Here is a 12,505-nt window from a genome sequence, read left to right on the forward strand (position 1 = left end):
ACTATAATACTGCCCCATGTACAAGAATATTAACTACTATAATACTGCCCCATGTACAAGAATATTAACTACTATAATACTGCCCCATGTACAAGAATATAACTATTATAATACTGCCCCATGTACAAGAATATAACTACTATAATACTGCCCCATGTACAAGAATATAACTACTATAATACTGCCCTTATGTTCAAGAATAAAACTACTATAATACTGCCCCCTATGTACATGAATATAACTACTATAATACTGACCCGATGTACAAGAATATAACTACTATAATACTGCCCCATGTACAAGAATATAACTACTATAATACTGCCTCATGTACAAGAATATAACTACTATAATACTTCCCCATGTACAAGAATATAACTATTATAATACTGCCTCATGTACAAGAATATAACTACTATTATACTGCCCCATGTACAAGAATATAACTACTATAATACTGCCTCATGTACAAGAATATAACTAGTATAATACTACTATGTACAAGAATATAACTAGTATAATACTGCCCCTTATATACACAGTATATGCAGCTCATTAGATCGCTCATCTACTATCGGTTTGGTGAGTATTTCTGGTTTGGGGATATTGTTTGAGCTATAGCTTCTTTTTTTCCTCTTCAGTTGTCTACATTTGCTGCTCTCCAGATACGTTTCGCAAGCTGATGCTTCAGGTTTATGACCAAGGCTTGTGCTCCGGTGACTATGTGTTCTTCTATGTTGATATCTTCGGTGCCAGCCTCCAGGGCACCAAATTCCCAGATGTGAAGAGGCCATGGTACAGAGGAGACCCAGATGACGATAAAGCCCAGAAAGCATTTCAGGTACAGTAGTTTCTCTCCCACGTACTATAACTGGTCAGCAACTCTTTCAGTTTGCAAGGAAGGTGTTAAGTTGGGAGGCTGGTGTCCATAAAGTCAGAAAGGAGGTTAATGTCTGGGGTAAACACATCAACCTGTCATCTGAGTGCCCAATAAATGGGATAGGAAGGAGCTGACACATGGTACATATTGACACGCTACTGTATATATTTGTTGAGGGAGCTAATAAATAACATGGAGTGTTTGCACTGCCAATCCTGGATGATGACTACAGATAAGCATGAAGGAGAGTCCATAGATATACCGACCAACGAGGGGAATGTCCATCGATCGGATATCAGTCACGATTGGTCTGGAGTAGAGCTTCTATCAGAGTGTGAGGAGTAATAGTGGCCGATCTGTTGTGTCTCTCGGTCAGGCAGTCATGATTATCACAATCAAAGAGCCCGACAACTCGGAGTATCAGGAATTCCTGCACGACCTGAGGATCTACGCTCGCAGATTCAACTACACCATGGAGAGCACTCTGGTGAGTAGGGCTCAGGGGAAGGTAGAACATGGAGAGCACTCCGTTGAGTGGGGCTCAGGGGAAGGTAGAGCAAGGAGAGCACTCTGGTGAGTGGGGCTCAGGGGAACGTAGAGCATGGAGAGTACTCTGGTGAGTGGGGCTCGGGGGAAGGCAGAGCATGGAGAACAATGGTGAGTGAGGCTCAGGGGAAGGTAAAGCATGCAGAGCACATCCTGTTAGTGGGGATAAGGGGAAAGTAGAGAATGGAGAGAAATCTGGTGAGTGGGGCTCAGGGGAAGGTAGAGCGGCCCTTATGTGACCATACTGCCATTAGCTGGCACTGATCCTCTCTACTTATTTTCCAGGGGTGGTGATGTCTTCATTCTCCTGCTTATAGATTAGCGCCTGGTAATTTACCACTTGGGTCTGATGGGCAATTAATTGTGCACGTCAACAGGAAATGTTTCATTACCGGCTCATGGGCAAAAGACAAAGAGATTAGATCTAGAACACGGGCCAGCGTCAGTGCTGAGTACCTGGGTTGTAATGAGCAAGGATGAGGGGGTTGTGTGTGACACTGGATGCGTGCAGGTGCTCTGAAATGACTGGGAGTGTGAGTGTGCAAGGACAATGTTCGAAGAAGTGTGTGTTCCCCAATGCACGCTCATGATGTGTCTATATGTTGTTTACAGATGAACACCGTGGCAGCTGCCTTCTACGATTCAGTCATGCTTTACGCTCAGGCAGTAAATGACACTCGGGCAAAGGGATACAGTATGAAGAATGCATCTGCCATCACCGAACATATGTGGAACAGAACCTACTATGGTGAGTTCATGTCACCAAGGTGTCATGAACCACGTGGAGCAATCTTCTCAAATCTTACTTTCTGGCATACAGTGGGGAAAAAAAGTGTTTAGTCAGCCACCAATTGTGCAACTTCTCCCACTTCAAAAGATGCGAGAGGCCTGTAATTGACATCATAAGTAGAGCACAACTATGAGAGTCAAAATGAGAAAACAAATTCAGAAAATACCCTTGTCTTATTTGACAAGATTTATTTTTCAAATTATGGCGGAAAATAAGTATTTGGTCATTAACAAAAGTTCATCTCAATATTTTGTTATATATCCTTTGTTGGCAATGACAGAGCTCAAACAAATTTTCTGTAAGTCTTCACAAGGTTGGCACACACTGTTCCCACTGTACTTGCCAACTCTCCTGAGCACACAAGATAGGCAAATATTCAGCATTTTGTCAGCCACACCAAGCCCCACTATATAGCAGCTGTGAATGGGGCAGGATAGTGTGTGGAGGATAGTGTGAGAACTGGATCATGAGAGACTGGAGGTGCTCATAAGATGATTTGCCAAACTTTCACATTGAAGACGAATGAGAGAGGTGTCAGCTGAGATGGTCTGAAATTAATGAAGAAAGACCATCGGTCCAATCATGGCTACCCACAGACAATGGCTATTAAGCCACATCAGTCATGCTTCATGATGAGATTTGCAGGCATGCAACTTTTTGCTCCTCAGTCCTTATGTAATTACTCCAGATATGGAGTCAGTGGCACTTTCAGCATGAATGGTTTTCGCACACCTTGAGTCTCAAGAATAATGTCAAGTCATACAATGCTCGGATGAAGCTGATTAAAGTGTGAGCAGCTCAGTCTCCAGCACTAAGGTGTTTGCTTGCATCTATTCATACTTGCAGTGCGGCTCTTAAAAGAAGGAAAACAAAAGCTGGATTTCACTGCTGAGCAAATGTACAGTAGATAAGCCTTAGCATTCCATTAAGTAGACAGCCCCATAAAACAGTATGACGTAGTGGAGGGTTCCTGAACGTACAGGAAGCAGCTGTGGCTTGGCCTTCACACCCTCTCCATGTAACATGGGCCAAGAGGACTCCTGCAAACACAGCTCCCAATTGCAGCATCCGATCTACCTCCTACACGGGGATGGAGAACATTCCTACATAGTAGGACCTCCGACTTTACCTTTCCTTCCTCTGTCTGTCAGCTGTCTGCTGTACAGCTTCTCACCCCCAATGGAAAATATCAGAGAAATAAGAATTGGGCATTTTGGATCTTTTCATGGCCAGTCCTTTGTTCTAACAAGATATAGGAGGCACCTAATGGTCATGGTCTGATGTCATTGACGCCCAGTGAAAAATAACCTATCCCACAACATGACTCGCTTCAAATCTGTATTTTCACTTCCCAGATCATTTCCCCAACTCTATGATTAGCTCCTTGTTAACTTTTTTCCGAATCTCACTCCTCAGTGGGTTTCCCCCTTTCCGTTTCTGTCTAATGCAGTTCTAGCATCTTTGACTTGTCTTGGGCTCCTATGCGTTGATGTCTGTGGTACCAGAATGTAATCCCGCAGGCAGGGTCCTCTTCCTCTGTACCTGTGTATCGCTGTTATAAGTGACACTTGTATTTCGTACGTACCCCATTATTACGTACAGCACCATGGAGTCAATGCTGCTATAAGAATAAGGATACAAGGCAGCATTCCCATCTATCCACTCATTCTCTAGATGGAAGCATCGCCAAAGGACCAAATCAACAAATCTGGGAGCCGAGAGAAGGGTCAGCATTGTTATTGATGGTCCTCAATGAATGTGAAGACTCACCACCTCTGGTGGGACCATCTCATGTGTATGGGGCAGTCATGGCGATTTCATCATGCCAGGAGTCTTGTCACTGGGGATAAGTTATTGCCAGGGATGTTTGGAGGAGGCCTGAGATGTCTGTAGGGCGAGAGCTGTACTTATTCCACTCTTCCCATGTAATTATCTTTCCCATTGTCACTCGCTCGGCTGCCATCTGCTGCCTCCGGGATTTCTGAATTACACTGAAGCCCGTTTTCAACTCTTAGCATAATTTTCCTGTGTAATTATCCCGTCATTACCAGCTACTTCACACATGCATGATGATTAAATGCCATACAGGCCTCGCCATCCTCAGCTCGCTGCGAGGAGCTGCTGGACTTAACCTCTCATCCACAGCTGGTTATGGAAATAGTGAGATGTGCCACAGTCATTAGTGCCCCCTCATCGCCCCGTGTGTCAGCCATTAGTGTCCCCTCATCTCCCCGTGTGTCAGTCATTACTGTCCCCTCATCTCCCCGTGTGTCAGTCAATAGTGTCCCTTCATCTCCCCGTGTGTCAGTCATTAGAGTCCCCTCATCTCCCCATGTGTCAGTCATTACTGTACCATCATCTCCTCGTGTGTCAGTAATTACTGTCCCCTCATTTCCCCGTGTGTCAGTCTTTAGTGTCCCCTCATCTCCCCATGTGTGTCATTAGTGTCCCCTCATCTTTCCATGTGTCAATCTTTACCGTCCCCTCATTTCCCCGTGTGTCAGTCATTAGTGTCCCTTCATCTCCCCATATGTGAGTCATTAGTGTCCCCTCATCTCCCCTCATCTCCACGTGTGTCAGTCATTAGAGTCCCCTCATCTCCCCATGTGTCAGTCATTACTGTACCATCATCTCCTCGTGTGTCAGTAATTACTGTCCCCTCATTTCCCCGTGTGTCAGTCTTTAGTGTCCCCTCATCTCCCCATGTGTGTCATTAGTGTCCCCTCATCTTTCCATGTGTCAATCTTTACCGTCCCCTCATTTCCCCGTATGTCAGTCATTAGTGTCCCTTCATCTCCCCATATGTGAGTCATTAGTGTCCCCTCATCTCCCCTCATCTCCACGTGTGTCAATCATTACTGTCGTCTCATTTCCTCATGTGTCAGTCAATACTGTCCCTCATTGCACCGTGAGTGAGTCATTACTGTCCCCACATGTGTCAGTCATTAATGTCCCCTCATCTCCTTGTGTGTCAGTTATTAGTGTCCCCTCATCTCCCGGTGTGTCAGTCATTAGTGTCTCCTCATCTCCCCGTGTGTCAGTCATTAGTCTCCCCTCATCTCCACATGTCAGTATCTACTGTCATGAACTCATTTTCTGCTCCACCAGTTGAGAGTTCCCCTTCCGTTCTCCCTCTGGTGGTGACAGGAGGTAGTGCGGTTGGTTTAAGTGGTAGTGATCTGCCACCTGATGAGGAAGATAACGATTGGATCTCTGGAGTATCAGACTGGGTATAAGACAGCCGATGCCCTATCCGGGTGCTGGTGATTCAGTCTGCTTCTCAGGTCCTGGACTTCAGCTCTCTTCCAGTCTTCTTAAGTTAAGTTTGTTTTTTGCTATTGTTCACACGCGCTTGTTGGTCAATTCAGTTTTTTGTGTAATCAGCCTGCCCCTGCTGGGGCTATGCTGAAATTCCACTCATATTAATCAGTATTTGCCAATCTGCTTTTTGTCCCTTATTAGATTGGCCTCTTTTTTGCTCTGTCTCAGAATATTTCAGAGTGCTGATCATAGAATCATAGAATCATAGAATCGTAGAGTTGGAAGGGACCTCCTGGGCCATCTGGTCCAACCCCCTGCTCAAAGCAGGATTCGCTAAATCATCCCAGTCAGATGTCTGTCCAGCCTCTGTTTGAAGACTTCCATTGAAGGAGAACTCACCACTTCTCGTGGCAGCCTGTTCCACTCATTGATCACTCTAACTGTCAAAAAGTTTTTTCTAATATCTAATCTGTGTCTCTTCCCATTCAGTTCATCCCATTGCTTCTAGTCTTTCCTTGTGCAAATGAGAATAAAGTTGATCCTTCTACAATGTGACAGCCCTTTAGATATTTGTAGACAGCTATTAAGTCTCCTCTCAGTCTTCTCTTTTGCAAACTAAACATTCCCAAATCCTGCAACCTTTCCTCATAAGACAGGGTTTGCAGACCGGTCACCATTCTGGTCGCTCTTTTCTGAACTTGCTCCAGTTTGTTGATGTCTTTTTTAAAATGTGGTGCCCAAAACTGGACACAATATTCCAGATGAGGTCTGACCAAAGAGGAGTAGAGGGAAATAATGACTTCACGTGATCTAGACTGTATGCTTCTGTTAATACATCCTAGAATTGCATTTGCCTTTTTTGCTGCTGCATCACACTGTTGACTCATATTCAGTCTGTGATCTATTAGTATACCCAAGTCTTTTTCACATGTGCTGTCACTTAGCCCTATTCCTCCCATTCTATATATGCTTTTTTCATTTTTATTGCCCAGATGTAGTACTTTGCATTTCTCCCTGTTAAAAACCATTCTGTTAGTTGCTGCCCACTTCTCCAGTTTATTTAAATCTTTTTGAATCCTCTCTCTCTCTTCTCTAGTATTAGCTATCCCTCCTAGCTTTGTGTCATCAGCAAATTTAATCAGTTTACCCTCAATTCCTTCATCTAAATCGTTGATAAAGATGTTGAACAATACAGGGCCCAGGACAGAGCCCTGTGGTACCCCACTTGAGACATTCTTCCAACTGGATGTGCAGCCATTTACGACCACTCTTTGGGTCCGATCACTAAGCCAGTTATGAATCCACCTAACAGTTGCCTTGTCCATTCCATACTTAGTCATTTTTTCAATAAGGATTGTATGAGAGACTTTGTCAAATGCTTTTCTGAAGTCAAGATATACTATATCTACAGCATTTCCTTGATCCACCCAATCAGTGATACCGTCATAGAAGGAAATTAAGTTAGTCTGACATGACTTATTAGTTAGAAACCCATGCTGACTCTGTTTAATCACTTCATTCTTATCCAGGTATTGACATACATGTTGTTTAATAATTTGTTCAAAGATCTTTCCTGGTATAGAAGTCAGACTCACCGGCCTATAGTTGCCTGGGTCCACCTTCTTCCCCTTTTTGAAGATAGGAACAACATTTGCTCTTCTCCAGTCTTCTGGCACTTCTCCTGTTCTCCAAGAATTTTCAAAGATTATGGAGAGGGGTTCAAAAATTTCTTCTGCTATCTCCTTCAGTACTCTGGGGTGTAATTCATCTGGACCTGGAGACTTGAATTCATTTAGGTTAGCTAAGTGTTTCCTCACTATCTTTCTGTTTATAGATATCCTGGATTCTTCTATTCCCTTAATAGGACAGTGAATAACAGTTGATGTTGCATTTCCTTTCTGAGAGAAAACAGATGCAAAATAGGAATTTAAAAGTTCAGCCTTTTCAACATCCTGTCTTACCATTTCATCATTTTCATCCTGTAAAAATCCTATAGCATCTTTGACTTTTCTTTTACTTTTGACATATCCCCAAAATCCTTTATTATTGCTTTTGACATCTCTTGCAAGCCTCAGTTCATTTTCAGCTTTAGCTAATCTGATTTGTGCCCTGCAGGTTCTGCAGACAGCATTATATTCTTCTTTAGATATGCCTCCCTCTTTCCATTTTATAAACATTTTTTTCTTCCTTTTTAGCATGTGCTTAAGTTCTGTGTTCATCCATCCTGGTTTCCTTAAATGCTTCCTATTCTTCCCTCTTTTCGGAATTGTTAACAACTGTGCTTTGAGAATTTCATTTTTCAAAATTTCCCATCCTTCCTGGACATTTTGATATAGGTTTAGAAGTCTTGTGACTTCAGGGTTAATTTTGCTATCAGAAGTGTTGGACAATATTTTTGTAGTTTTTTTTTGGCAGATTGCAGACAGTGTCTTTCCTGTCCTTTTTAGTTAGCCGGGCCCCATCGTTTGCTCAGCCTATTTTCCTGCCTTTGTTTGTACTTTCGTCTTGTTTCACTGTCAATACATGTGGGGGGCTGTCCCCTCATTTCCCCGTGTGTCAATCATTACTGTCCCTTCATCTCCCCATGTGTGAGTCATTAGTGTCCCCTCATCTCCACGTGTGTCAATCATTACTGTCGCCTCATTTCCTCATGTGTCAGTCATTACTGTCCCTCATCGCACCGTGAGTGAGTCATTACTTTCCCCCCATGTGTCAGTCATTACTGTCCCCTCATCGCCTCATGTTTCAGTCAGTAGTGTTCTCTCATCTCCCCTTATCTCCTGTGTGTCAGTCATTAGTGTCCTCTCATCTCCACATGTCAGTCATTAGTGTCCCCTCATCTCCCAATGTGTCAGTTATTAGTGTCCTCCCATCTCCCTGTGTCAGTCATTAGTGTCCCCTCATCTCCCCCTGTGTCAGTCATTAGTGTCCCCTCATCTCCACATGTGTCAATATTTACTGTCCTCTCATCTCCCTGTGTATTATTAGTGTCCCCTCATCGGCCCGTGTGTCAGTTATTAGTGTCCCCTCATCTTTTCATGTCAGTCATTAGACTGCCTTCATCTCCCCATGTGTCAGTCATTAGTGTCCCCTCATCACCCCATGTGTCAGTCTTTAATGTCACCTCATCTCCCTGTGTGTCAGTCATTAGTGTCACCTCATCTCCCCATGTTTCAGTCATTACTGTCCCTTCATCGCCCCATATGTCAGTCATTAGTATTCCCTCATCTCCTCGTGTCTCAGTCATTACTGTTCCTTCATCTCCTTTGTGTCAGTCATTAGTGTCCTCTCATCTCCCCGTGTTAGTCATTAGTGTCCCTTCATCTCCCGGTGTGTCAGTCATTAATGTCCCCTCTTCACTGCATGTGTCAGTATTTACTGTCCCCTTATCTACCTGTGTATCAATCATTAGTGTCCCCTCATCGCCCCGTGTATCAGTCGTTAGTGTGCCCTCATCTCCCCTTGTGTCAATCATTAGTGTCCTCTCATCTCCCCATGTGTCTTTCATTACTGCCCCCTCATCTCCCCGTATGTCAGTCACAGTGTCCCATCATCGCCCCATGTGTCAGTCTTTAGTGTTCCTCATCTCCCTGTGTGTCAGTCATTAGTGTCAACCCGCATCGTCCCGTGTGTCAGTCATGACTGCCCCCTCATCTCCCCTAGTGTCAATCATTAGTGTCCCCTAATCTCCCCGTATTTCAGTCATTACTGTCCCCTCATCGCCTTGAGTTTCAGTCAGTAGTGTTCCCTCATCTCCCCGTGTCTCAGTCATTCCTGTCCCCTTATCTCCTGTGTGTCAGTCATTATTATTATTATTATTTATTTATAAAGCTCCATTGGTTCCATGGTGCTGTACATGAGAAGGGGTTACATACGAATTACAGATATCATAGAATCATAGAATCATAGAATCGTAGAGTTGGAGGGGACCTCCTGGGCCATCTGGTCCAACCCCCTGCTCAAAGCAGGATTCGCTAAATCATCCCAGTCAGATGTCTGTCCAGCCTCTGTTTGAAGACTTCCATTGAAGGAGAACTCACCACTTCTCGTGGCAGCCTGTTCCACTCATTGATCACTCTAACTGTCAAAAAGTTTTTTCTAATATCTAATCTGTGTCTCTTCCCATTCAGTTCATCCCATTGCTTCTAGTCTTTCCTTGTGCAAATGAGAATAAAGTTGATCCTTCTACAATGTGACAGCCCTTTAGATATTTGTAGACAGCTATTAAGTCTCCTCTCAGTCTTCTCTTTTGCAAACTAAACATTCCCAAATCCTGCAACCTTTCCTCATAAGACAGGGTTTGCAGACCGGTCACCATTCTGGTCGCTCTTTTCTGAACTTGCTCCAGTTTGTTGATGTCTTTTTTAAAATGTGGTGCCCAAAACTGGACACAATATTCCAGATGAGGTCTGACCAAAGAGGAGTAGAGGGAAATAATGACTTCACGTGATCTAGACTGTATGCTTCTGTTAATACATCCTAGAATTGCATTTGCCTTTTTTGCTGCTGCATCACACTGTTGACTCATATTCAGTCTGTGATCTATTAGTATACCCAAGTCTTTTTCACATGTGCTGTCACTTAGCCCTATTCCTCCCATTCTATATATGCTTTTTTCATTTTTATTGCCCAGATGTAGTACTTTGCATTTCTCCCTGTTAAAAACCATTCTGTTAGTTGCTGCCCACTTCTCCAGTTTATTTAAATCTTTTTGAATCCTCTCTCTCTCTTCTCTAGTATTAGCTATCCCTCCTAGCTTTGTGTCATCAGCAAATTTAATCAGTTTACCCTCAATTCCTTCATCTAAATCGTTGATAAAGATGTTGAACAATACAGGGCCCAGGACAGAGCCCTGTGGTACCCCACTTGAGACATTCTTCCAACTGGATGTGCAGCCATTTACGACCACTCTTTGGGTCCGATCACTAAGCCAGTTATGAATCCACCTAACAGTTGCCTTGTCCATTCCATACTTAGTCATTTTTTCAATAAGGATTGTATGAGAGACTTTGTCAAATGCTTTTCTGAAGTCAAGATATACTATATCTACAGCATTTCCTTGATCCACCCAATCAGTGATACCGTCATAGAAGGAAATTAAGTTAGTCTGACATGACTTATTAGTTAGAAACCCATGCTGACTCTGTTTAATCACTTCATTCTTATCCAGGTATTGACATACATGTTGTTTAATAATTTGTTCAAAGATCTTTCCTGGTATAGAAGTCAGACTCACCGGCCTATAGTTGCCTGGGTCCACCTTCTTCCCCTTTTTGAAGATAGGAACAACATTTGCTCTTCTCCAGTCTTCTGGCACTTCTCCTGTTCTCCAAGAATTTTCAAAGATTATGGAGAGGGGTTCAAAAATTTCTTCTGCTATCTCCTTCAGTACTCTGGGGTGTAATTCATCTGGACCTGGAGACTTGAATTCATTTAGGTTAGCTAAGTGTTTCCTCACTATCTTTCTGTTTATAGATATCCTGGATTCTTCTATTCCCTTAATAGGACAGTGAATAACAGTTGATGTTGCATTTCCTTTCTGAGAGAAAACAGATGCAAAATAGGAATTTAAAAGTTCAGCCTTCTCAACATCCTGTCTTACCATTTCATCATTTTCATCCTGTAAAAATCCTATAGCATCTTTGACTTTTCTTTTACTTTTGACATATCCCCAAAATCCTTTATTATTGCTTTTGACATCTCTTGCAAGCCTCAGTTCATTTTCAGCTACAGTTACAGTAAACAAACTAACAATCACCGACTGATATATAAGGGAGAAAGGACCCTGCCCTTTCGGTCTTACATGCCACAGGATGGTGGGGAAGGAGACAGTAGGTTGGGGGGTTGCAGCAGCTCCAGTGATTATGAGGCGGTAGCTCCAGTAGTGGTGAGGAGGCAGCGGGGATCATTGCAGGCTGTAGGTTTTCCTGAAGAGGTGGGTTTTCAGGTTCCGTCTGAAGGATCCGAGTGTGGATGATGGCCGGACGTGTTGGGGCAAGGAATTCCAGAGGATGGGGGCTATTCAGGAGAAGTCTAGGGGGCGGTTGGGTGAGGAGCGAATAAGTGTGGAGGAGAAAAGGAGGTCTTGGGAGGACCGGAGATTACGTGAGGGAAGGTATCGGGAGATTAGTTCAGAGATGTATGGAGGACACAGGTTGTAGATGGCCTTGTAGGTCAGTATTAGTAATTTGAATTGGATATGCTGAGGGAATGGGAGCCAGTGAAGAGATTTGCAGAGGGGAGAAACGGAGGAGTAGTTGGGCTGCAGAGTTGAGGATGGACTGGAGAGATGCAAGGGTGTTAGCAGGGAGGCCACAGAAAAGGATGTTGCAGTAGTCGAGGCGGGATATGATGAGGGCATGCACAAGTAGTTTAGTAGATTGAGAGTTGAGGAAGGGACGGATTCTGGAAATATTTTTGAGCTGGAGGCGACAGGAGGTAGAGAGAGCTTGAATGTGTGGTTTCATTAGTGTCCTCTCATCTCCACGTGTCAGTCATTAGTGTCTCCTCATCTCCCAATGTGTCAGTTATTAGTGTCCCCTCATCTCCCCATGTGTCAGTAATTACTGTCCGCTCATTTCCCCGTTTGTCAGTCATTAGTGTCCCCTCAACTCCCCATGTGTGAGTCATTAGTGTCCCCTCATCTCCAAGTATGTCAATCATTACTGTCCCCTCATCTCCTCATGTGTCAGTCATTACTGTCCCTCATCGTACCGTGGCGTGAGTGAGTCATTACTGTCCCCCTGTGTGTCTGTTATTATTGTCCCCTCATTTCTCCATGTGTCAGTCATTATTGGCCCCTCATCTTTCTGTGTGTCATAGTCATTACTGTCCCCTCATCTCCCCGTGTGTCAATCATTACTGTACTCTCATCTCCTCATGTGTCAATCATTACTGTCCCCTTATCTCCTCATGTGTCAGTCATTAGTGTCCCCTCTTCTCCCCGTGTCTTATTCATTAGTGTTCTCTCATCTCCCCATGTGTCAGTCATTAGTGTTCCCTCATCTCCTTGGTGTTAGTCATTAGTG

The 12,505-nt window shown here is 43.7% G+C and overlaps 1 protein-coding gene across 2 annotated transcripts in view; it reads left to right on the forward strand.

Annotated features, from left to right (window-relative positions):
- The window catches only part of NPR1 (natriuretic peptide receptor 1), a 209,028-nt gene that overhangs the window by 105,162 nt on the left and 91,361 nt on the right, over nucleotides 1–12,505 (forward strand). For both annotated transcript variants that reach the window (XM_073563016.1, XM_073563015.1), the window contains exons 2-4: nucleotides 642–841; nucleotides 1,257–1,367; nucleotides 2,039–2,174. In XM_073563016.1, the coding sequence (XP_073419117.1) occupies nucleotides 642–841; nucleotides 1,257–1,367; nucleotides 2,039–2,174 (447 nt within the window). The remainder of the gene's footprint in view (nucleotides 1–641; nucleotides 842–1,256; nucleotides 1,368–2,038; nucleotides 2,175–12,505) is intronic.

Source organism: Dendrobates tinctorius, unplaced genomic scaffold (assembly GCF_039654945.1).
Source record: "Dendrobates tinctorius isolate UK_male_01 unplaced genomic scaffold, ASM3965494v1 ptg000377l, whole genome shotgun sequence".
Taxonomy (NCBI): domain Eukaryota; kingdom Metazoa; phylum Chordata; class Amphibia; order Anura; family Dendrobatidae; genus Dendrobates; species Dendrobates tinctorius.